The sequence below is a fragment of the Periplaneta americana genome, chromosome 6 (assembly GCF_040183065.1).
Source record: "Periplaneta americana isolate PAMFEO1 chromosome 6, P.americana_PAMFEO1_priV1, whole genome shotgun sequence".
Taxonomy (NCBI): domain Eukaryota; kingdom Metazoa; phylum Arthropoda; class Insecta; order Blattodea; family Blattidae; genus Periplaneta; species Periplaneta americana.
Window position 1 is genome coordinate 127295242 of NC_091122.1, and position 26059 is coordinate 127321300.

Here is a 26059-nt window from a genome sequence, read left to right on the forward strand (position 1 = left end):
ATGCAATGGCCAACACCTTCCTAGGACTTATGAATCCAAATATCTTGGAGTTATTTTCGATAGTAAGTTAACATGGAGCAACCATTTGAAATACATTTCTGAAAAAGCTCGTAAAAGATTCTCCCTTCTAAAAAGACTAGCAGGAAAGAAATGGGGATGCTCTAGGAATACTTTGAACACTACATACAAAATGTTTATACAGCCAGTGCTGACATACTGCGGAGAAATTTTAATTACTTCACCTCTCATAAACGAAATAGAATATGTTCAAAACCAAGCTCTCAGACTCATTACTGGTGGAATCAAAACAACTCCAATAGATTCTATGAGATTCCTCACTAATATTAACAGCATCAAAATGATAATAGAAGAAAAAGCACTGATTCAATATGAAAAACTTATCAGATTACCAGGAAACAATTGGCATTCATACAGTCCTCTCTGTAGATTGAAAACTCAAAAAAGTTTCATATCCATGGTTCAAGGATTAAAACAGAAAATCAACATCCCGAATTTAAAAGAAAACCTACAATTTAAACCAAATCCTTTAACTCTATTAAATATAGAATATAATCTAAATTTAACAGAAGAAATACTGAAATCAGAAGTAAACACTGAAATACTAAAACAATTGTCTTTAGAGACAATTAATATTAGGTACCCTCCCTCATTTATACACTGACGGATCTTTGATCTCCAGAGAACAAGGTGCCGGTGCAGGTGTTACGTGCTGTCTCTTCTCACTTTATAGATCTCTTGGGCATGGAACAACAAGTTTTGATGGAGAAATCATTGCAGTAAGTGAAAGTCTCAGGAATCTTCTATGCCACATCAATAAATTTAGCAATGCAGTTATATTGTCAGACTCCAAAGCAGCTATTCTATCAATAGTCTCTAAACACACACCTTCATCTCAAACAGCAGAAATAACTAAAATGCTCTCTCAATTAATATCACTCAATAAAAGAATTGTATTCCAATGGATACCATCCCATTGTGGAATCCTGGGAAACGAGAATGCGGATGCTTTAGCAAAGAAAGGCAGCACTGCTACTTACAGACCTGTTACTAAATCTACGTATTACTCTGTGAAAAGATTTATTAAATCTACATAGCTACTTAGACTTCAACAAACAAAATTTGGTAACGCAATCTCAAGGGAAAAAATGGAACTCTCTGCATCAAAATCCACAGTTAATTCCCGATTTACCACGAAAATCGTCTGTAGCTGCATTTAGATTGGCAACAGGCCATGATTGTTTGACTAAACACCTGCATAGAATTGGAATATATCAGTCCCCTAACTGTCCCTTGTACAACTCAAACCAAGAAATGGATTCGGAACACCTCAAAATCTGTGCTTCAGTGGCTGGCCATGATAATATCTTTGAAAAATATTGGAGTGCAAGAGGTCAAATGACTTTATTGTCAAACGCCTGGCATTAGAAAACAACAACAACAGTAGAAAAACGTTGTAAAGTAAAGAAACTTAAATACTGTCCATATTTTATGGTTGTTACATTTGAGTACATTAAATAATAATAATAATAATAATAATAATAATAATAATAATAATAATAATAATAATAATAATAATAGACAAATTTATATCATAAGAACTTGAAACAAATTACACAACTTAGATCATATGTTTAGGCATACAATATCAATATTACACAGACAAGAATCCTTTTTTTTTTCTTTATTCTCATATTAGCCCATGTTAGAATACAGAGTAACCATGACCTTATTACCTTTAACTATTCTCCTTTAGCACTCTATATATTGACTTACAACATTATTCTACTCACCAGTTCAAGTCGTTTCACAGCTGGTTTAATGTCACCTTTCTTCGAAGTATTTCTTTCCCTTGATCCTTTAGTGTCTTACGTACACTGTCCTTCCATTGCATGATATTAATCTTACGTTTTCTCTTTCTATTTATGTTTTTTATGAGACCATGTGACACACTACAACTATGATTGTCCACCATTTTATTTGCGTTACAACGTTATTCAGCTCAGCAACACAATCAAAATATTACAGCTCTCGAAGTAGTGTGAATATCAGCAAGACGATGACAGCACATGATGCAACATGTGCGATACAACATTTTTCAGCCAAAAACGGATTTACGTTATTCTAGGCAGCCATTCAATTGTCAGCTAGATAGTTTAAAATTACGCAAAGTATTAGCTGCCATGGGTGTCGTCATATTTTTTACTTTAGCATGACAGTGAATTTCATTGTCACTAGTTTTCTAAGCTCCTATAATAAATGGGCCGTTGGCTTATGTAGCTTTTTCAAAATTTATTTCACTTCTATTTGCTGTGAATACCTTAACTCTTGTGGGAAGAAACTCAGAAGGATTAAGGCTTGATTCCCAACCGATGCAGATCAAAGTCATCAGTACCAGTCACACAAGATTCAGCGCTGCTACACATAATGACTACACCTCTTCTCTGGCTATTGGCAGCAGACATGTACAGTATAATGAACATCGATCAAAGTATCCCTTATATGAATATATATCCCTTATTTGTTAGAAGAAACCCTAATTGAAGGCCACAGTGACTTCATGATATTACCATCCTGCTTGATACATTAATAATATTGATTCTTTTTCTTCTTCACTACGAGTATGCATCCCCTAGTTATATTACTGGTGTTGAATGGGTATTTTGGTTGGACAGTAGGGATCCATCAGTGAAAATATGGAGCCATTATTTCTTACAGAACCTACTAGTTTCTAATGCTAGCAAGAAGTGGTGAAGTGCTTTTGATAACCTCTTCTACTCAATTCCCGTCCTCACCTTCCCCTGGTACAACTGTTTTTACGAACGAGGCTCTGGGGAGCAAGTCACAGTGGTATAACTGTTCCATTAAAAATGAAGGAAATGTCATTTCAGCATGTTGACCTGCCATGGCATGCATAAGCGTCCCCTAAGTGGTAAAGAGGGGATATGGTTGGTGGGATTGTCTGACAATCCTCCCAGCTAGGTCATATGTGTCTGCTAACCAACGGCAGGTATGGTCCTTCAAACAGTTTGGGAGTTGTGTATAAATGATATAACCGCCATAATACAGAGTGTTCGAGCCAAGGTGTCCCTTACTACCATGAAAACTGGTTGACGGGCAGGAATGATGCGAGTCTCGGTGTTTTGCCTCTCGCTAGTTATGGCAGATTCCCACGGCTTTCAAGTCAATATTCAGTATGTCTCTGTTGTGCGCATTTGTGTTGTGATGTGCGGTATACTGGGTGTTCATTTCAAAGTGTGTCATGACGTCACTGTTGATGAGTCAGCGATTTGAAGCGAGTTTCAGCTTTTGTGTCAGAGAAGTTGCCTATTAATCAAGGCATTCAATCTGAACTTGAGAACGTGTACGGTATAACTTGAATGTCGTAGCAACAGATGGCGGTCTGTACAGTCTGTGTGCTACCATAACCTCTTTCGAACTGTGTTTTGCACGGGCAAGTCGTACGCAGGGTATTTGTTATCATCGGTTGCGTACGGAAACATTCCACAACACAAATCAAATGCTCCATGTCCATGTTGACCATCGAAATTAATGTCAACAAATACGTAAGTAATCGTCTTAACTCTCTCCACATATCCCAACAGTAAGAAAAAAAACTCACCTCAGTACATGTTTCGAAACAGTTCACATTCCTGCCACTACCGGCGTTACCATACGTATCAGTAAGTACTCTTCTGAATGAACGCCTTACTTGCTAGGCAACTTCTCTGCCACATAAGTAATACACCTCTGCAGAAGTGTAGGAAGATTGAATTCTCTAGGCTCATCGACTAGCCACATGACGGCATACAGCAAGCCATGACACACTTTGAACTGAACACCCAGTAGAACAACGCATTTTTATATGCAAAACTTTCCTGAAATATACGTGGAGAATATGTTTCCCCAATGGTCCTGTGCCAAATAAAACAATATACAGACTCATAAAGAAATGTAACAAGACAGACTCAGTTCAAAATAAGAAGCGTCGAGTTAACAAACAGGTGTTAACTGAGGAAACATTATATAAAACAGGTTTTCGATTAGAAGCCCTCAGAAATCTTTGCGCAGATTAGCTTAGGAAGTAGAGGTGTCAAAAACCTCAGTTCAACACACCACTAAATTGTTGAAGTAACAACCGTACAGAACTCGTGTAGTGCAAAATGAACTACAGAAAGTGTCCAGGAATGTGATGAAGAAATGTCAAGCTTGCTTGTATGCCGAAGATCACCATTTTCAGCAATTACTACAATAAAGTAAGCCATTTATTTCACTATTATGAGTTTTATTTTGCCACAAATTATGGTCACTGTTTGGTGAGAGACTGGTGACCCGTATAGCATGTGGAGGCTGTGTGGCCACCTGTAGTGAGTTTGACATCTTGGCTCGAACTCTCTGTATAAAAATATTGTACTTACTTACTGGCTTTTAAGGAACCCGGAGGTTCATTGCCGCCCTCACATAAGCCCGCCATTGGTCCCTATCCTGAGCAAGATTAATCCATTCTCTATCATCATATCCCACCTCCCTCAAATCCATTTTAATATTATCTTCCCATCTACGTCTCGGCCTCCCTAAAGGTCTTTTTCCCTCCAGCCTCCCAACTAACACTCTATATGCATTTCTGGATTCGTCCATATGTGCTACATGTCCTGCCCATCTCAAATGTCTGGATTTAATGTTCCTAATTATGTCATGTGAAGAATACAATGCGTGCAGATCTGTGTTGTGTAACTTTCTCCATTCTCCTGTAACTTCATCCCTTTTAGCCCCAAATATTTTCCTAAGCACCTTATTCTCAAACACCCTTAACCTATGTTCCTCTCTCAAAGTGAGAGTCCAAGTTATACAACCATAAAGAACAATCGGTAATATAACTGTTTTATAAATTCTAACTTTCAGATTTTTTGACAGCAGACTAAATGATGAAAGCTTCTCAACCGAATAATAACAGGCATTTCCCATATTTATTCTGTGTTTAATTTCCTCCCGAGTATCATTTATATTTGTTACTGTTGCTCCAAGATATTTGAACTTCTCCACCTCTTCAAAAGATAAATTTCCAATTTTTATATTTCCATTTCGTACAATATTCTCGTCACGAGACATAATCATATACTTTGTCTTTTCGGGATTTACTTCCAAACCTATCTCTTTACTTGCTTCCAGTAAAAATATTGTGCCTACATTAAAGTTGTTATATTTCTTGCTACATCACTCTCCAATTTCTTTGTGAAATATTTACCAGAACCAATTAAAATAATACATGGATATGGAACCCATTCCTGAAAATGGGGGGAAAGTAACTCGACACTTATAAAAGTAGATAAAATTACATATTTTCACAGTCTGCCTCCAGACTAGCCGGCCCGGGTTTGATTCTTGGCGGAGTCAGAAATTTTCTTCTAAAAATTTCTACCTCGGGACTAGGAGAGATGGCGGTGCACAGCTTCTAATCACTAGATTGTGCACCAATATGCTTGGGTTAAATCCAAAATCTTTCCTCAGTGCATATGAAGGGAAGGCATATGTCACTGTTAATAGTGATTCATCCGTCAGATGGGAACATTAAGCCTGGCGGCCCCCTTGGTGCTATTCGATAGGAGTAGGCTACGTGCCGGCACCGGGTTTCCCTTCCTCACCTTCATCATCATCATCATCATCATCATCATCATCATCATCCTCTTCATCTTCACTCATTCCCTACACTACACTTACATGGACATTTAACATACACTCACCCTAGTACACGACATAACTCTTCACAGATACACATCATGCATAATGTGGCCTGCCGAAGTGGTGTGCAATTTGAAAATGGGTCACAATCCTGCCATCTATCCGTATGGGGAACCCCCGAATCATGCAGAGTGAAGCGGGTAGGCATTAGACACACACACACATACATAATTTTCATGGTGTATGTTTAAAAATTTGTCCAAAATAAAAATTTCTTCAGTTTGGTTTAGTTTAAAATCAGAAGACACTGAGTGATGACTGTGAAGCATCTACCATTTTCTGCAAGTTATTTGTACGACTTCAGCTTCTCAGCTTTGGTAGCTCTCAAGACGAAAAAGAGGAAGAACTGTATATGAAGCTGGTCCTTTGCCTGGTGATCAGCAACATTGTCTTCAATTTCTGGTAAGTGTATTGGTTCCTTTTATTACATTTTTAACAAATTTAATTCAAAGGAACTTATTTTTACTTTATCATTATACAGTGTTTCAGTGAGATATCCCACTTCATTGTAACATTCAGTTCATTTAGCTTATTAAAAATATCTGCCAGATATGCCAGTTGTAAACATTAGGAACAATTCATAAAATGTGTCTTGATTTTCTTCCTTAAAAAGAGATTTCACTTTAAGTAGGGCCTACTAATATATTCGTTTATCATCCTAAAATATCTCTTGACACTCCTGAGCAATCTCACAGCATCCCAAAGGTGTCACTGCACACCAGTTGGGAATGACTGCTCTAAGCAATAAACAGTATTATCCATTTATTTTTTGATGAGAACATAAGCTGATGGCTAGATATCTTATTTTGAATACTCCATACTACTGAACGAATTGGCTTAGACTCGCATTTGGGAGGTCCCGGGTTCACACACAGTGGGTGACCAATCTGACTGAGGTTTTTCATGGTTTCCCTCAGTCACAAAGACAAATGCCGGATTGAAAATTTACATGCCATGATTCATCACCGCCTCACTCATCAATATCATAAACATTAATCAAAAATCTAAAATCAGTTACATGAACACAAGCCATCTACAACACACAATAGAAACAGAAACTAAACAACAGTAAAAACGTCCAACTGATATATCCAAAGATCCTAAACACGCGATATGACCACAGATGTCAAAGCGTGTATAAATGAACTTATAAAAAGAAAACAAAATACTCCATGTTATACAAAATTTATTCATGAGTTCCTGAACAACCATTGATTGGAACTTTTTTCGCTAAGGAACATTTCGTTTTTTAAATTGCCTTTGAAGTCAGCATGCTGATTATGTTAGCACATTTTTTATTTTATTTTATTTCATGTAATTGTAATTATTGTATATTATATATCACTACCACCGGGTGTATACCCAATTGTAGTGTTAATAAATACATACTTACATACATACATACATACATACATACATACATACATACATACATACATACATACATAAGGATCGTATTAAAACATTCTTTCTAGAATGATTACTTTACCTGTTCAGTTTTATCCTTTGTGGTTATTCAGTAGCATAACATATAAGGAAAAACAGGTGCACCATAGCATTCGAAAATTCGTTGAATAACTTATTGTTATATTAAACAGTGCATTGGGAATGGCTGCTAGGCAACGACTATCTTATAGTACGTAAATTTACTGTAAAAGTGTTTATATGAAATATTTCATATAGTTAATGGCAAGCAAATTAAACAGGTTTATATTTACTATTAATGCAACATTGTAAAGTGGAACCCTCGCTTCCTGACTTGTCGTGTATATTTTAATGTGATTTTGTAATGAGTTACAACTAAAAGATTGTATTCACAAATGCATGGTAGGGTATTAATTTAAAAATATGAAACATGATAAATATTGTTTTTTCACATAATGGGCTTCACAGACTCCAATAAAATTTCTCCTTTAAAAATAGATGATAGTCTTTTAACATGAGGTTTATACAACATAATATCTTCGATGTCATGAACTGAAAACGGCTTTGTTGTATTTTGTTGTTAACGATGTTCAGAATATAAATTAATTCTCTGAAACATGGTAAATGGCGAATCACTGAATAAGCTACAGTAGTCCTCCTAGAGGTTCATTGCTCGTAATGTGTTTGTATGTGAATAAGATTTTTCTGATGCCAATCTAAATGTCGTGTGAAAGAATGTATGAAATATATTTTCTATATCAAGTCATAGTTTTCTAGTAATATTATAACATGCTCTTGACTGTTAAATACACTCGGTAACCAAAAAACCGAGCCATTTTAATTTCATTACACTTCATTAACATATGGAAGAATATGAAGTCAGCATCATTGAAATATTTATCAATATTGTCAGTGGCAGTGATAAGGGAAAGCAAGGGGTGCTGTTGCCCCCCCTAATTATTATTATTTTTTTATTTATCTTTTGAAATTTAAGCATTTTAAAAATTATCATGTTAACTTTTCTTACACACTTTTCGTTAAATTTCTTGGAAAAATTCATATGCACTAAACTCAACTGACACTGCTGTACCACATGGAAACTGTATTGGCTGCTTCTTTTAAACGTATCAGCAATGAAGAATTCAAAGAAACTTTTATAGGAGAAGGCTATGAGCTTGAATGTGACAGCTTATCTCACAGAAATTGATGTATTTTCTGGGAAAGAAATATTAAAAGCTTATCACACATTAATTTCCAGATTGATGTTGGAGTTTGAATCTGAAAATTCTCACAATGAAGTTGTATATCCGAATATTGTGAAATATTTTTAACAGTGTAAAAAACTATTTAAGGAACACAATAAAACAGGAATGTTTAACACATCTGATATTGCTAGCCACTGAAAAAGAAAAAACAAATAAACTTACACGAATGTGTAGAAGAGTACTCTAGAATAAAATGAATACAATATTATCATTATTTTAAGTCTCACAAACTAGTAAGTCTCATTAGTTGTAACACTTTTTGAGTTACTTTTTTATGTCAACAATTGAATTTAATAATAATAGAAGGAATATCGCACAATGTGCATGTTTCTTTCGTTCAGTTTTTGCAGAAGTTTGTTAGTGAGCTGTTTCTTTGTTTGCACCAAAATAGATGATATCGGTCACAGTTCAATCCACATAGTTTGCACTTGCACCTGTCTTCCTGGTCGTGGTACTTCTCTGTCTGGCATATGCGATGGTGGAATCCATGTACCGCGAATCTAGTCACTGCATGCCATAAGTCGTATCTGGCTTGTGTCCAATCCCTGTAGATCATCGCATCTGTGGAGAAGAAATCCGGCCATATCTCTTGTTTCTTCTTGTTTAGTTCTTGTAGTAGTTCTCTTTTGCCTTCGGTGAATTTGAGTTAGAGTAAAATTTTCGGACTCTATTACGCTAAAATGAATTATTTCCATATAACATTGTAGCATGCTTATAAATTTTAGCACTTGAGTATTAAGTATTTTATGTAACAAGATGTTTTATGTAGTTACTTCCCTTTTTTGATAGTACATTTCGTATGGAAGTAACAAAAGATAATTATTATTAGAGATTCTATATTGCTTATTAATCTGTCATAAAAATAAAATATAAAAAAAACGTAATTGAATTATAGTTTGATTTCTGTACTTACAGTGTCTACCTAATGACTAGCTCACCAGAGAGGACGATACGCAGCCAGTATTATACTTACAGATATTTGACTAGTCCACCAGAGCGGACAATACGTGGCCAGCACTATACTTTCAGGTATTTCACCACACTTTCAACTTCTCTCCCCTCCCCCTTATAATGGCAAATTCTTGCCCCCCCCCTCCCTTCCCTAATTTTGGCACCCAGTCACTGCTACTGAATATTTTTGTTCTCCACATTTATCAACTTTAGAGGCATTGCCTTAAGCATGAAACAAATAATCATGACATAAATGAAAAAGAAACATTTTTTTAAATGTTAACATATCGTCATGATTAACAAACAATAAAGTTCTAATGTTCTAATGTTTTTGTCTGAAAATAGCTCGTTTTAGTAACATTTATTTCCGCCATGAATGGCAGCTGCCATATGATGATTATCTCATTGAAGAGGTTCCAGATGACATTCTGGTCCATATTGTCCCTCTCTGCTTGGAGAGCAATTCGAAGTTCTCACAGCACAGGTTATTTGATACATGAATACGATTCGTGACACACCTTCCTATCATAATTCAAATGTGTTCTATTGGATTAAGGTCGGGACTACTTGCTGGCCATTCAATCCTGTTCAGTCCGACTTGATTCAAGTATTAATTTACGCACCTTGCAACATATGGGCGGAGATTATCATGCATCAATAAGAAGTCTTCTCCAGTGAAAGGTGCATATAGAACCACTTGCTCCTCCAGAACCTCTTCAATGTACTTTGCTGCAATCAGATAATGACCATCAATAAAAATAAAAACTGTGGGGATAATGTAAGAAATGGCTCCCCACACCATCACAGATCGCTCTTGAAAACTCATTCTGGAACTTCAAGTGCAGGGTACAAAACAATTTGCAGATCTCCTCCAAACTCTCTTGCATCCATCTGGTGCACATAAATAGAACCTTGACTCGTCAATGAAGAGTACTCACTTCCATTGTTCCAGTTCCTCAATTTAAATCCATTATTCACAAGTGGCATCGCTTCTAAAAGTGGCCTCGTCTGAATGAGCTCTTAAAAAGCTAAATTGTCCTTGTTTTGAACAGTTCTGTTCCAGTTCACCTTCTCTGCAGTAAAAATTTTTGCCTCCTTCAACAGATTTTCCAAATTATAGGGAAACAAAAACACTAACATATTTTGCAAAATATGACTTTCCTTAAATTAACTTACTTAACAAAACTTCCAAAATTACTCATAAGACAGAGACACAAAATACTGCGAGAATGACTGCTCCCTGAAATTACGCCAAAGTAAAATTATAAGAAAGAGGGATATTAAAAAAAACAGTTACATTATGCTTTTCAAATAAACTTAAAAATATCTGAGAAATACTGTGGGAAAGTGTGTGATAAATAAATATAAATTGTTTTGATAATTTGGCAATTATTGTATTCTTTTTTGAAATTAGGGTGCTTGCGACAAAATAGTGTATGAATATTTTGTTTATTTTATTCCCAAAACAAGTTTCCTGTATGTCCTGAGTTCATTGAAACCCACTGTATAATCTACATATGCTAATATGCTGTTTTCGTTCATTGGTGAGTTTGTTAAGGTTTTTCTAGTAAGTTTGGTGAAATTATTATTCCAGGGGAAGCATTTACTAACTAATGGTTCCATGTTGAAAGATGACCTAAAACAGACCCCATCTGAAGAGGCAATTCTTGCAGCCCGTGGATACAAGCTCACTAAGAAGTTGGGAGAAGGATCCTATGCTAAGGTAAAGAAGTCAACGTCATTCTTATCTAGAATTTTCTCCTTGGTTTCTTTAATGTATTTACTTTTGTCCTGTGCCATAAATACATCTGTTACAAAATATTATAACTGTTCCGTTCAACTAGAGGGTAAACACAAACATTTTTTTTTTATCTTTTTAGTGCTGCTTGTACTTTATGTTTATATTCTTGTAGACAACATAGTTTATTAATATTATATTTTATTTTATTGATTTAAAATAGGAGAAAGAGCATTTGCCGAAATAGTTTAGTGAAGCGGCACATTTTTTACCCCTTTTTCGTCTTATTTTAGCACATTTTCCTCTCCTTTCCCCCCATAAAAATTATCCAAAAAATTCTGACTTTTATTGGTGTCACTTATGAGGTTCCAACCAGTCTTCGGTCTGCTGACTAAACATACATACTAAAACATTACATGAATGATTTTACAATAAGAATAGATATTATAAAATGAAATAAATTGAGAGAGTATAATTGACAATTTAAAATATAATTGAAGGGTTTTTGGAAAAACAACCATAGTCCAAAAACATAAATTTTCAGGAGAAACAAAAAACTATCTGGAATGGGTGTTGTTGACACTTCAAGTATAAAATTTATCATATCATTTCTTAAGGTGTTGTAGAAACTTGGGAAAATTCAAGTATCGTACATTTATAACTTAAATTGCCTGATAGAAATATATGTGTAAATGTAGGTAAATTTATTTTAGTTATTACTGGCATGTAAAAGAACTCCTGCAGGATAAAATTCTGGCAAATCCGGCAACACTGATATAACCTCTGCAGTTGCGAGTGTTGTTAAATAAAACATAACATTTTTTTATTTTAGTTAGTTATTTTACAACGCTTTATCAACATCTTAGGTTATTTAGCGTCTGAATGAGATGAAGGTGATAATGCCGGTGAAATGAGTCCAGGGTCCAGCACCTAAAGTTACCCAGCATTTGCTCATATTGGGTTGAGGGAAAACCCCGGAAAAAACCTCAACCATGTAACTTTCTCCGACTGGGAATTGAACCCGGGCCACCTGGTTTCGTGGCCAGACGTGCTAGCTGTTACTCCACAGGTGTGGACTGTAGGTAAATGTGAACAATGATTGTTTTAAGAAAAAATACTCTGTTGTGGCTGAAGTGTGCTTTTCCTTTAATCTTATTTTTCTCTATTATATCCTGTTTCTTCTCCTTCCATTGCTTAAGTTTCTTCCATGAGATTACTTCTGCACCTAAAGATGATTCCATTAACTAATGCAATAATTCACGTGGTAAAATATTTTTCTCTAAGGTGGCTTCTGCCGTGTACATAAGAAGCAGACTGTAAATTTACTACAGTTTAAAATTATTGTGTGGATAAATGTTTCAAGATGATATGAATGAGATATTTGTAAATGCTACCATGACTGTTTTCACAAAAAAAGTCTTTGGACTATGATTGTTTTATGAAAACCATTGAAAATTTCCACTCCTATAACGTAGGACTATGATGTTTTTCCCCCTAACAACTAATTCAGTAGATGGCCTCTACAGTACACTCACCACATGCTTAATATCTCAAATTTGCATTTTTTGGACTATGGTTCTTTTTTAAAAAAATCCTTCAATTAGTAATATAAAATTAAAGAGGGCAGTGGTAGAAATATAATAATTTATTATATTTGTACCAGCAACAGAACAGCATGTGATATGTGTGCTGATTTTCCATTCATGCTAATAATGCTTTGATGTGGAATGTACATTCTTAGAAATAATTGATGGCGCGACTCTTGGTGGTGAGAAAGTTTTCATCGCACTACTTATTTATGCTAAATTCTTTACCCTGGCATTTCTTCTAGCTACTTAGGGATGACATACAACGAAACAGAACGAATGTTATTACCACAACTAGTGGTTCGCTTGTGAACCTGGTCGCACGTCTTCTGATCATACATAGTGCCATCCACACCTGTGGAGTAACGGTCAGCGAGTGAAACGGCCGTGAAACCAGGTGGCCTGGGTTCAAATCCCGGTCGGGGCAAGTTACCTGGTTGAGGTTTTTCCGGGGTTTTCCGTCAACCCAATACGAGCAAATGCTGGGTAACTTTCGGTGCTGGACCCTGGACTCATTTCACAGGCATTATCACCTTCATTTCATTCAGACGCTAAATAACCTAGATGTTGATACAGCGTCATAAAATAACCCAATAAAATAACTCTCTTCATATAGCTATTGTAAGTTTCAAATTAGTGTGTGTTAATTGGGTTTTTCAGAGCAACATGAAACTTTAAAATTCAGGTTTCTCAAAACTTTAAATTTTGAGTTGTTTCCCCTTTTGAGCTAGGTTGTCGATTTCAATTTCAATAACACACAAGGTTGCCAGGCATAGTAATAAAATGTCCTTAGCTTGTTGTCTTAGTACTGTATTTAAATTATACAATTTAACATTCATCAAAATATTGGCTAGGAGGAAGGCCCTGATAAATGTTGTTGTTTTCTAATGCCAGGCGTTTGACAATAAAGTCATTTGACCTCTTGCACTCCAATATTTTTCAAAGATATTATCATGACCAGTCACTGAAGCACAGATTTTGAGGTGTTCCGAATCCATTTCTTGCTTTGAGTTGCACAATGGACAGTTAGGGGAAGCTACCTGATAAATGTTTGTGGGGGGAAGGGACGATTCCTATGGGTGTCAAGTATAATTATCAGTATTAACTTTATGTAAAAGTCTTTTTGGTGTCCTTTAAAATTGCGTGGGTCAACATCATTAGACAGTTCTCATGGAGATCAAATGATTAATGAAATCATGTAGATCCCTGTCAGAAACCATAGAAGTGATAATCCTAAATATACAGAGTGTTCAACTTAGCTCCCGGCTGGGGACACGCGTATCAGGTATGCTTGTGTTCATGGATCAATGACCTAGACTTACGCTCAAGACCAGAGCTGACACAGATTTAGTTAACTTATAGGTCAGTTGGTTTACAGCCTGCAGTCTGACAAATTGATAACTCTCTCTTAAAGCTCAAGTGTGTTTTCATTAAATTTTATGGTAGTTTGGTATGATAGTTTATTGATAAGTTCACACTAGAAAATAGAATTTTTATGTGTGAACTTAAGAGAAAATACAAGAAGATAAATTGCAAGCTTTACTGAAATAAAATTTTTGCATGTGAATAACAATTTCATCAAAAACTGTCGGAATGGATTTTGTTTCAAGGTGTTTGTTGTATTGAAAGTTTAAATATTTATTTTTAACGTCAATAAATATAAAAATATTAATACACGGATTTAATGGTGAACAGAAAAAAACATTTCTAAAAACCCTCAACTTAGATCTTTTGAAACTCTCGTGAAAAATTGAAATAATTTTTGAAATGGAAATAACATGTGGTTCTCCTGGCGTCAATTACGAAATATTTTAATTATTAGGTCGATGCATAAGTTCATAGCATTTTTGTTCGTTATCACAACACTGCGTTTTTAGGAGATAGTTCATAATTTGTCATTAGTTATTTGAAGTGTTTTGTTTGTAAATACACCTTGAATTTTGCGAATTTGAAGGAAGTTTGTGCTATTGTGGGCTAAAGAAGATGGAGTGTGAAGTGGAATAAAAAGAATACTTCCGTTATGTTCTTTAATATGTAGGCAGCAGAGGTGGATCCAAAAATTTGTGTCGTGTACTGGGAGAACGCTATTGGAGAAAGCACTGCAAGCAAATGGTTTTGTCGTTTCAACACACAATACCTCATACAAAAGTTAGTGTCCATCCACAGAAGATGATGTTATATGTCTGGTCAGATGAAGAAGGCATTGTGTACTATGAATTGCTTCCCAGGAATGTAACCATAACTGCTGATCTTTATTTCCAATAACTCAGATTCCTTGTAGCCGCAATTGAAGAAAAATAACTGGAAAGACTGCATCAAGTACTGCTGCAACACGATAATGTGCTTGCACACTCCGCTAAAATGATGAAAGCTATCCAGAAGCTTGGTTGGGAGGTGATTCGACATCCCCCATATTCTCTTGCGCCATTAGGTTTCCACCTTTTCCGTTCTCTATCAACAATCATCAAGAGAACTCCTTGGATAACGAAGATGCTTTACAAACTTGGCTTGACGACTTCTTTAACTCCAAACCAGCAGATTTCTTCAGATGCAGAATTGAAAAACTACTCCAGCATTGGCAGACAGTTTTAGATAATGTAGGAGAATATATTACTGATTAATCTTTGTATGTATGTATGTATGTATGTATGTATGTATTTATTCACACTGCAAATGGGTATATACCTGGTAGGAATGGTAACTAATTACACTCAATAATGACAGTTAATAATAAACACAACTAATAAAAAACATAAATAATTAATAATAATGATAAATAATAATAATAATAATAATAATAATAATAATAATAATAATAACAAGGAGCACCCTAAATTAAATGAAGCATGATCACTTAAAATAATTATTTAAAGTAAATCTAATTTGTATCAACCCTAAGTTCGAACTAAGACCCACGAGTGTAATAGGTTCATACCTGCACAAGTACCTTTTGGCACTATACTTACTTCGCTGTCAATTCACTCACTGCACTGATTCTATCCTGATTTCACTAACACTTCAAAACCATTTCACTGTTCAAATACTTTGCACAGCCATATGAACTATAGAATTTCACTGACGCAAACACACTTCACTTACACAATAGACTTCATTGACACTACAAACTTCACACTTCACTGACACAACACACGTCCTCACTGATACAACACTTCAAATAACAATTACACCCTTTAAATAGTGTGTATGATAATTGTCTCCTATAAATCTCAAATAAAAACTTTTGTTACAGCGAAAAAACTCTAAGAACTTTTGCATCAACCCAATAATTATTGTAATTCCTTCACACTGTCTTTCAGAGATTTATTTCCGGACTTGCCCCTCAGTTAACCAAGTTAAGGAAGGCTATAAATTTTCTTAGTAAAAAAATGGGCTTCGTAATTTTTATTAATGTTTAGGTGTACTTGGCTGACTACAACGTCGAGAAGGACAACAGCAGCCATCATTGTCAGCTGGCTTGTAAGATCATAGATAGCCAGAAAGCACCGAAAGATTTCGTGCGCAGATTCCTGCCTCGGGAATTAGACATCTTGGTGAAGCTGAACCACCCGCACATTGTGCATGTACACAGCATCTTTCAGCGCCGTTACAAGCACTTTATCTTCATGCGTTATGCGGAGAATGGCGACCTGCTGGACTTCATCCTCAAGAATGGCGCCATTGCAGAGAACCAGGCACGCGTGTGGCTGCGGCAGCTGGCACTAGCCGTGCAGTACCTCCATGAGATGGAGATCGCACACAGGGACCTTAAGTGTGAGAATGTCCTCATCACATCCAACTTCAATGTGAAGCTCGCGGACTTCGGCTTCGCTCGCTTTGTCATTGATGCCCGTGGCAAGCGCTGTCTCAGCGATACCTACTGTGGGTCTCTGTCCTATGCTGCGCCGGAAATTTTACGTGGGATCCCCTACAACCCTAGGATATCTGACATCTGGTCCCTAGGTATTACTTATTATTAGGCCTGTGACATTGGAGCATGTTTACGATGAAAGAAAGCTAACTCACTCCAGGATATACACAGAGTATGCAGCACCGCTCCGTCTTCTACAGTACAGTCTGCAGAAGGGAATAATACACACATCCCTCTGAATTACTTTCTATCTTTATTTAACTTCATTTCAACTATTAGAAAATTCCATTCAATACATGTGAGCTTAGATGTATTGTCTATTGTGTGTGTAGTTTGTAATTACAGTGAACAGCAAGATGCATTCTCAAGGTTTCAAAAGCGAATGAGTGTCTACTACTGTCTAGTATGGATTTGAATGCAGAAAAGCTGCGAAACGACAGGTGCATATGTGAAATATATTTTACATTATTCAATTCGACATCTAAATTATCTACAATGTATTTATCACCGGACAGAATATTAGCTATCTGACAGACTGAACTGAACCCATTATTTTTTTTGTAATACATATTTAATTTTTGTTTCAGACTTTGTTGCCTACATCGTCTTGTATATTATTTTGTTTAGACACAATATTATTCCTTACGGAAATTTGTTCCACAAACTTAACTCCACTCTTTTCTAAACTTTCAATTGAATGGGGAATAAATCCAAAATTTGATACAATATAATGACATTGTTGTTCAATACTTGGGTCACAAAGAAGTAATTGAACCACACCTATAAAAGCTGCATCATTCTTATAGAACAACTCTATCACTTTCTTTACACTGGAAAAACGTTCATGCAAGTATCTGCATGCTTGCAGCCGGGATCCCTACCGTGATTTAAAATAGGAACATGCAGAAGAGGCGATCCAGGACACTCATTCCTCAATGTAGTAACACGAGCTGGAGTTTTTACAAACACTTTTTCACATTTGCGACTTGCCTATCGGTTATTTAGAATGCAAAATACATCTGCATCATACTGTGAAACTAAATATTCTAGTTTTGAAGACGTGTTTCTTTTCTTCACTACGGAGCGCACTACACTTCACTTGAATGAACTGTACTGCGGCAGTTGTGTCGTCTCTGTGCACTTGCGTACTTTGTGTATATCTTGTAGTGAATTGGCTTCCTTTCGCTGTAAACATAATCCAATGTCACAGGCCTACTTATTATGCATTCACTAATCTTCATATCATACAAGTAGTTTACAAATGTACGTGTCTGAAGGAAGGCCTTCATATTGACTACAGGACAAAGGACCTCTTTTTGGCTCTTAGAACGTAGCATTAATTAGTTCCCTGTCTAGAAGCACACCTATTATATATTTTAGAAGTATTCATCGAAAATTGCTGTTATTCTAAATATGAGAAGGAAATACAATATTTTAAGCAGTTGGAAAACTAATTAAGGCTGTCATGAAACAAATGATTTGTAAGGGGGCCGATAGCAGACCATTGACAATTGAGGTGCAATGATAACATAACAAGGAGGTTGTGTAAGAGTGCGTCACCACTCAAAACCCTAACCCAAGCAAATAGATGAAAATGGTGGTCAGTCAGTCAGTTTCTGTTACTGTTTGTTGGTTGTGCTGTATTATTACCAGAGACCGGAAGTTTAGGCATTATGAATCATTAAAACAGGCAGGAAAAAAGGCATCATAAATAGCTAAAATAGGCAGGCAAAAAGACATTATAAATAGCTAAAATACGCAATAAAAGGCAATTACAAAAACCTTGCACTAGACCCACAACCTTGCACTTTCCACAAAGGGATTTTGGCAGCAAGAAAAGCTTTACATAAGTCGAATGCAAATTGAGATTTTCGACTCGATGTTGCAATTACTGTTGGAACCAAAGAAATCTTCTTCCCAGTAGCCTTGGAAAGTGCATTTTTGTGTTTGGTTGTACTGATATGTTGCGATATGAAATATTTAGCTAGCTACAACAACGTCGCAATGAAAACTGAAAGAAAAATAACCGTTAAAAATAACGTTAGACTCGCACTCATTGTTGCCTTGTCAAATGAACATGTTGTTGTTTTCTAATGCCAGGCGTTTGACAATAAAGTCATTTGACCTCTTGCACTCCAATATTTTTCAAAGATATTATCATGGTCAACCACTGAAGCACAGATTTTGAGGTGTTCCAAATCCATTTCTTGATTTGAGTTGCACAATGGGCAGTTAGGGGACTGATATATTCCAATTCTATGCAAGTGCTTGGCCAAACAATCATGACCTGTTGCCAATCTAAATGCAGCTACAGACGATTTTCGTGGTAAATCGGGAATTAACTGTAGATTATGATGCAGAGAGTTCCATTTTTTCCCTTGTGATTGTGTTATCAAATTTTGTTTGTTGAAGTCTAAGTATGTAGATTTAATAAATCTTTGCACATAAGCGATAATTAAAACACTGTTGCAAAGAGAATATGAACTGACTGAAAGACAATAATATACATTCGGTGAAGTCACTTCCATTGTAGCGGTTATACAAAAAATATACCTGTAGGCAATTTTTAATAATAAATTAATAATCAGTCAATCTTCTTAATGTATCCAGCTGTTTGCTGACAACATAAAGTCCACTATAGTCCACTGTAGTCTATTCAGTTGTTGTTTTTCACGAGAAATGAGGGGTATTTTGATCGGTGTTCATTATAGATGCCTGTTGCTAGTAGCCAGAGTTGGGGTGTAGTCAATATATACTGCAGGGCTGTGTCTTCTGCAACTGGTACTGATGATTTTAATTTACTTCTTTTGTGGTTTATGGATGGACAATATAGAAGAATGTGTTCCGGATCTTCATCATGATTATTACATCACAGACAAGTAGGATTATCAGAAATGTGAAATCGGTGTAGGTGTAATTGAGTGACAATGTGACCTGTTCTGGCTCTTGTTAAAAATGTTTGAACATGTCTGGGCAAGTTTTTGTACATTTCCAGGTCATTTGGTTTCTTTTGTACAGACTGTAAAATTTTTCCTGTGTCAGAAGAGAGCCAATTGTTGATCCATAGGCTTGTAAAATGAGACTTTACTGAAGCAAAAAAACTGGATAGAGATATCACTTGAAGAGGTCTTGGTTGCAAATACTAGGCGCATCCAGAAAGTAAGTTTTCCGATTTTTTCCCCTTGAAAGTAAACGTAATTAGCTGTGTCAATTGCGTATGCGTAACAGATCTGTGACGTATCAATCATACGCCAGCCGGACAGGTCCCGCCTGGTGCCAGTAGCATGGCAGCAGTGGTCCGAAATGGAAGCTCTTATTCTTTCTCCCGCTGCCTGCGAGGTTCGGTCAGTGATAAAGTTCTTTAATGCACAAATTATTGCGCCAATTGAAATTCATTGGCAGCTCTGTCAGGTCTATGGACCGAACATCATGACTAAGCAGATGGTGCGTCGCTGGTGTAGGCAGTTTTCCGAAGGTCGTCAAAGTGTCCATGATGAAGAGCGCAGTGGGCGACCATCCTTCATCAATGATGATCGTGTTGAGCTGGTGTGGCAGTGCATCATGGAGAACAGTCGCTTCACGATTACGGAGCTGAGCAGCCATTTTCCGCAGATATCGCGATCCTTGTTGCATGAGATTGTCACTAAGCACCTGCTGTTCAAAAAAGTGTGTGCCAGGTTGGTGCCGAAAAACCTGACACCCAAACACAAAATGCAACGTTTAGGAGCAGCACTGACATTTCTGCAACAGTATCACGATGACGGCGACGAGTTCCTCGACAGGATTGTCACGGGCTATGAGACTTGGATTTCACACTTCACCCTGGAAACCAAGCAGCAGTCAATGCATTGGCGGCATAGTGGATCTCCGGTCAGGACGAAATTCAAACAGACACTGTCGGTACGGAAAGTGATGTGCACGGTGTTCTGGGACAGGAAGGGCATTCTGCTCATTGACTTCCTTCCAAGAGGTGAAACAGTGAACGCTGATCGTTACTGTGAAACACTGCGAAAATTGCGATGTGCCATTCAAAACAAGAGGCGTGGAATGCTTACTGCAGGTGTTGTGCTCCTCCATAACAATGCTCGTCCACATACGGCTCGGCGCACAGCAGCTGTTTTGACGGAATTTGGCTAGGAGTTGTTTGATCATCTACCCTACAGTCCTGATCTTGCTCCTAGCGATTTTCACATTTTCTTGCACCTCAAGAAATTCCTGTCCTCCGGTGAGCGTTTTGGCAACGACGAAGAGCTGAAGACGTCTGTCACATGCTGGTTCCATTCACAGGCGGCAGAGTTCTACGACAGAGGGATACAAAAGTTGATCCCACGATACAACAAGTGTCTCAATTCTGATGGTGTGTATGTTGAAAAATAGCTGAAACATTGCTGTACCTGTTGCCAATAAATGTTTTCCTGAAAGTGTGTGTTCTTTTTTTTAAAAAAATAGGAAAACTTACTTTCTGGATGCGCCCAGTATGTTGCCTGTTTTGCAATATTATCGACTTTCTCGTTTCCATGTATACCACAATGACTAGGTAATAGATAAATAATCAAATAAAGGCAAAAAAAAGCATTCATTTTGTAAATTAGGCATTTATATTAAAAGGCGCAGAAAAGGGCAACATAAAACTGTGATGTTTCAATCGCAAAGGTATAATTCATACAGATTTACTTTCAAAATGAAGATAGATTTAACACATTTAAAAAGGCATTCTGCCAAATTTCCGGTCTCTGATTATAATACTGTATCATTGCTGTCTTGTATTAAATTGCTTGTTGTTAACGTCCTGTGACATATTACAGTAATAATGCAAGCTATAATGGCTAGCCAGTTGTTGGTAATTCAGGCCTAAAACAATCATAAGGTTATAAGGGGAAATCCTTTAGAAACAGCCCGTTACCTGATATGGACACTTCATAATATGAGTACATTCTTGTAAAAATCCCGCATGCATTCATTGCTTTATGTTAGGTTATTAGCTTAAAATAATTGTCTGTTATGTCACTTCATTTGTCATTGCCTCATTTTCAGTCAGCAGTTGGGACACGAAAGAATATTTGTGTTATGTTTGTTGATATGCAGTGTCTTCTTGTATGGAATGAAGATTATAAATAAGACTAGCTATGCCACCCTCAGTGTTATGATGGTCACCATTCTTACCATTAGATCTGGGGTTATTGGAGTCAAGTCTAATGATGAAAATCCACAGCACGTCTTATTTTGGGAGAGAAGTAAAACTTGAGGGTTTCGTGTCATAGATTTATGGCACATAAAATAACCCTGTCCCTGAATGATAGGACCTCAGGCAATTTACTGCCAATATCATAGAATTACGATATTTAACGAATTTTGTCCCTGAATGAGAGGACCCTGGGAAAGATTTTACAGCCTATATAGTAAAATTATGACACAGAAAATAACTCTGTTCCTGAATGATAGGGTTTCAGGCAAAATTTACTGGCCATTTTTCGCCAGTATCTAAATTTGAAGGTAACACAGCAAGCCCACATCATTAAATGCTTTAATTAATGAGAGAATAAATGGTGAATAAACGAATAAGTGAATGAATTAGCGAACTAGTGATCATGTAAATGAATGAAATAGCTAGAGAGCGAAATTTTATATGTGTATGTATGTATTTATTAACACTACAATTGGGTATACACCCGGTGGTAGTGATATATAATATACAATAATTACAATTACATGAAATAAAATAAAATAAACGTAAATGAAATAAAATAAAATGAACGTAAATCTATAAATAGTAGATGCAATAAACCTAGGACTACAAATAAAAACTATTCTATAATAACGCCTACGATAAGCAAAAGTAAATCTAGCTTATAAGTACTTCTATTTCACCCAACTATTACCAATTTAAGTAATTACATATCACCTTAATTAATTACATACCAACTTAATTACATATCATCTTAATTAATTACACATTACCTTAATTTATTTACATATCAACTAAATTACATATGATCTTAATTAATTACATATCAACTTAATTAATTATATATCAACTCAATTAATTACATAACACAACTTAAATAATTACACTGCACCTCCAATTAAATTTTCAGTCTAATCTGCTCAACCTTTCCTTAAATGTATTGATTTTAAGAGGACCACCCTGAAACATTGCCGCAGGTAAGCTATTCCAGTCTACTATTATGCGGTTAACAAAGGAAAATTTTGCCACGTCCGTTCTTTGTTTTCTACATTTAAACTTCCTAATATGATCAGTCCTTCCTAAGTATGATGGTATTGCTAATCTAGCATTGATATCGGTCCATGCTTTGTGTCCCATTTGTGCCTTGAACAATGTGGTGAGTCTAGTTTTTCGTCGCCTTGATTTGAGAAGTTCCCACCCTAAGTCTTTTACTAACTCCTCACCATGTCCCTTCCCCATTTTGACATATTTTGCTGCCTTGCGTTGGACCTTTTCTATTGAATCGATTTGGTTTTGTCTGTACAGATCCCAACCTACTGCTCCAATTTCCATAATTGGGCGAACAAGGGTTTTGTACGCTAATTCTTTTGACTTTCGGTTAGATTTCTTCAGATTACGCATAGAGAAATGTAGTGCTTTCCAGGCTTTCCTTGTGGTATTAGTGACTTGTTCCTCCCAACCCAGTTTGTTACTTAAATATATACCTAGGTATTTACAAGTGTTCACTTGTGGCACCAATGTACCATTCAGCTGATATCCAAGACAAATTTCTTTATGCGTTCTACAGAAGGATATTGACTTACTTTTACTGACATTGATTTTCATTTTATTTTCTGTTGTCCAGGTTTCAATAATGTTAAGATCGTTTTGTAAGGTGGCGATATCGGATTCATCATTAATTTGTCTATATATTATACAGTCGTCCACGAATAACCTTATCTGAGACGTAGTATTTCTATTTATATCGTTTATATATATATATATAAACAATAGAGGTGCAAGGACCACCCCTTGAGGCACGCCTGATGTTATATTTCCTAGTTCCGATATTTCTTTTCCTAGTCTGACTTTTTGGGTTCTGTTCTCTAAGAATTTATTTATCCATCTTACTACTCGATTGTCTATTGGAAGCCTGCTTAGTTTCTCTAAAAGTTTTTCGTGAGGCACTACGTCGAAAGCTTTAGCGAAATCGATCACAACTCCGTCTATTCTTCCCCCCTATCAACTTCATCGGGTTAATCTTGTATTAAGGATGTGATATCCAGAACACATTAATCATATTAACATAAAGACTATAGCTATGACGTTATACGAGGGAACTAGCCACAGAACAATCCCTTTCCCAAATATTGAACAGACTAAACTGCTAAAACCGAAAGAATAGAAAGCTATATCCTCAGTGTCATCAGTTTTAATCAATCAATTGGAAATTTGATCAGTATCTGTTACATGTTAGTACCCGCTTCTACTCCCTTCGAAAACTGCAAATCCTTGAATTACAGCTTTCATGGGAAGTTACTTCAATAGGAAAATACTCAAGGAATTATTTTGCGGAAGTAATAGTTACTTAGTATGTAAAGGAAGGTAAATAATAGTAGATAAAAAGAAATAGCATAACAATAGACGAAAGTAAAGATTTCGGTAACAGTTTCGTCGCAAATGTTATAAGGATACTTGCACCTTGTCCTATGCTGCACCGGAAATTTTACGTGGGATCCCCACTTAATGTTGATTACCTGGTTGCGGTTTTTCTGAGGTTTTCTCCAACCGTAAGGCAAATGTCAGGTATTCTGTGGCGAATCCTCGGCCTCATCTCGCCAAATATCATCTCGCTATCACCAATCCCATCGACGCTAAATACCTTAGTTGATACAGCGTCGTTAAATAACCAAGTGAAAATAAATAAATTTAAGTGTATAATATTTTCTATCCCTTTTTTTTTTTTCGGATAATGCCCTCCTTTTTTAAGCTTTGTGCCCTCTTTTTTTAACGATGTGAATCTGGTCACCCTACTCTTTCCAAGTTTCCAGCAACTCTGTCGGTATAGCTTTCGCTTCTTCACACTCAATATAATGGACAGTCCCATATCTCTCTCTGGACTGATATAAACATCTGTTGCTGCCTTGAAATTGGTTATGTGAAATGTTGATGCGTAAGATCTAGCTTGAACACACAGTATTGGCCCGTCGACTTCCACTTTCTTCTCATGCATTTTTCTTCTTTTCTCATTACATGAGAACAATGCAAGACGAAAACCATTAGGCAATCAGGTGTGAATAAACCACTCATTGAATTAGGAAACAGTAAGGAAATTACGCAAAATAAATTCGTTAAATGTGTCATACATTCATGAAGGGGAACTTTTTATTCTCGTTGTAATGAGATTTTCGTAACACTGACGTTCGCATAATTCAAATAATTTAATATAGAGCCTTATCGAGCTAAGGAAGGAGAATTCAATTTTTTTCGTTCGACTGAAATATTCGTTAAAGTGGCGTTCGATAAAACGAGATTTGACTGTATTTTATTTATATTTTAAATGTACAGTAGAACCTTTATTATCCGTGGTAATGAAGGGGTTGGACTGAATGGTTAATCGAAAAAATCGGATAATCCGTACCATAAAAGATTTTCTTACATTTAGTGAATAATGCTTACACTTTCGTAATTTCCTCCATGGTCTTGTATTGAACACACTAGGTAGTGGATCAGAAGTTCACTCATTTACATCTGGTTTATTAACAATGGGTTTTAAGGGTCAAAGAAACTTTTTGTAATGACTGTCTGTGGAAAGATAGGAATAGTGGAGATCTCGTGTTGTAGATTTACATACTTTATACACTTTATCCTGATTTTTTATTAAATTGAACACACTTGAGACTCCAATCTCTTATTCTGAGTTGAGCCACAGTTTCTCGTTCCCCAAACCACTCGGTTATTTGTACCTTTTTAATACTTAGCACAACACGATTTTTTTTTAATGAATGGAGGTCATTTTACATAGAATTTATACAGTACAACTTCAACAATAGATCATACTGTGTAAGGGTAAAGTTTTGTAATACTAATAACCCTCTCTAGAAAAAATAACGTGCTAATATAATGTACAGTACTTCATATATAGAAAAAAACTACATAAAAGCAATTGGATAATCCATCAATCAGTTAATAGGGTGACGGATAAATGGGGTTCTACTGTAATAATAATTAATGTTAATAATGTACAGGAGATTATTACTAGCGTACTGTATATCAGCCAAATGACTAGATTTGCTATGTAATGAAGACTAATATTGTGTGCAGGTATCGTGCTATATATAATGCTGAACAAGGCCATGCCGTTCGATGATACTAACATCAAGCGCCTGTATGATCAGCAGATCAACCGGCGCTGGAAGTTCCGCGCCAAGGTGGTGGACGTGCTGAGTGATCAGCTCAAGAAGCTGATTCAGCTGATGCTGGAGCCTGACATCACTAAGCGCTATCGCATTGACCAGGTCAGTG

At 36.2% G+C, this 26059-nt stretch overlaps 2 protein-coding genes across 2 annotated transcripts in view; one reads left to right on the forward strand and one right to left on the reverse strand.

Annotated features, from left to right (window-relative positions):
• LOC138701719 (chymotrypsin-like protease CTRL-1) overlaps positions 1 to 26059 on the reverse strand; it is a 270184-nt gene that overhangs the window by 7543 nt on the left and 236582 nt on the right. The gene's annotated exons all lie outside the window — the stretch shown is intronic.
• Positions 674 to 26059, forward strand: part of LOC138701718 (testis-specific serine/threonine-protein kinase 3-like) — a 42054-nt gene continuing 16668 nt past the window's right edge. The window contains exons 1-5 of the mRNA XM_069828917.1: positions 674 to 6159; positions 9363 to 9476; positions 10993 to 11121; positions 16139 to 16682; positions 25859 to 26052. Coding sequence (XP_069685018.1) covers positions 11020 to 11121; positions 16139 to 16682; positions 25859 to 26052 — 840 coding nt within the window. The 5' untranslated portion in view covers positions 674 to 6159; positions 9363 to 9476; positions 10993 to 11019. The remainder of the gene's footprint in view (positions 6160 to 9362; positions 9477 to 10992; positions 11122 to 16138; positions 16683 to 25858; positions 26053 to 26059) is intronic.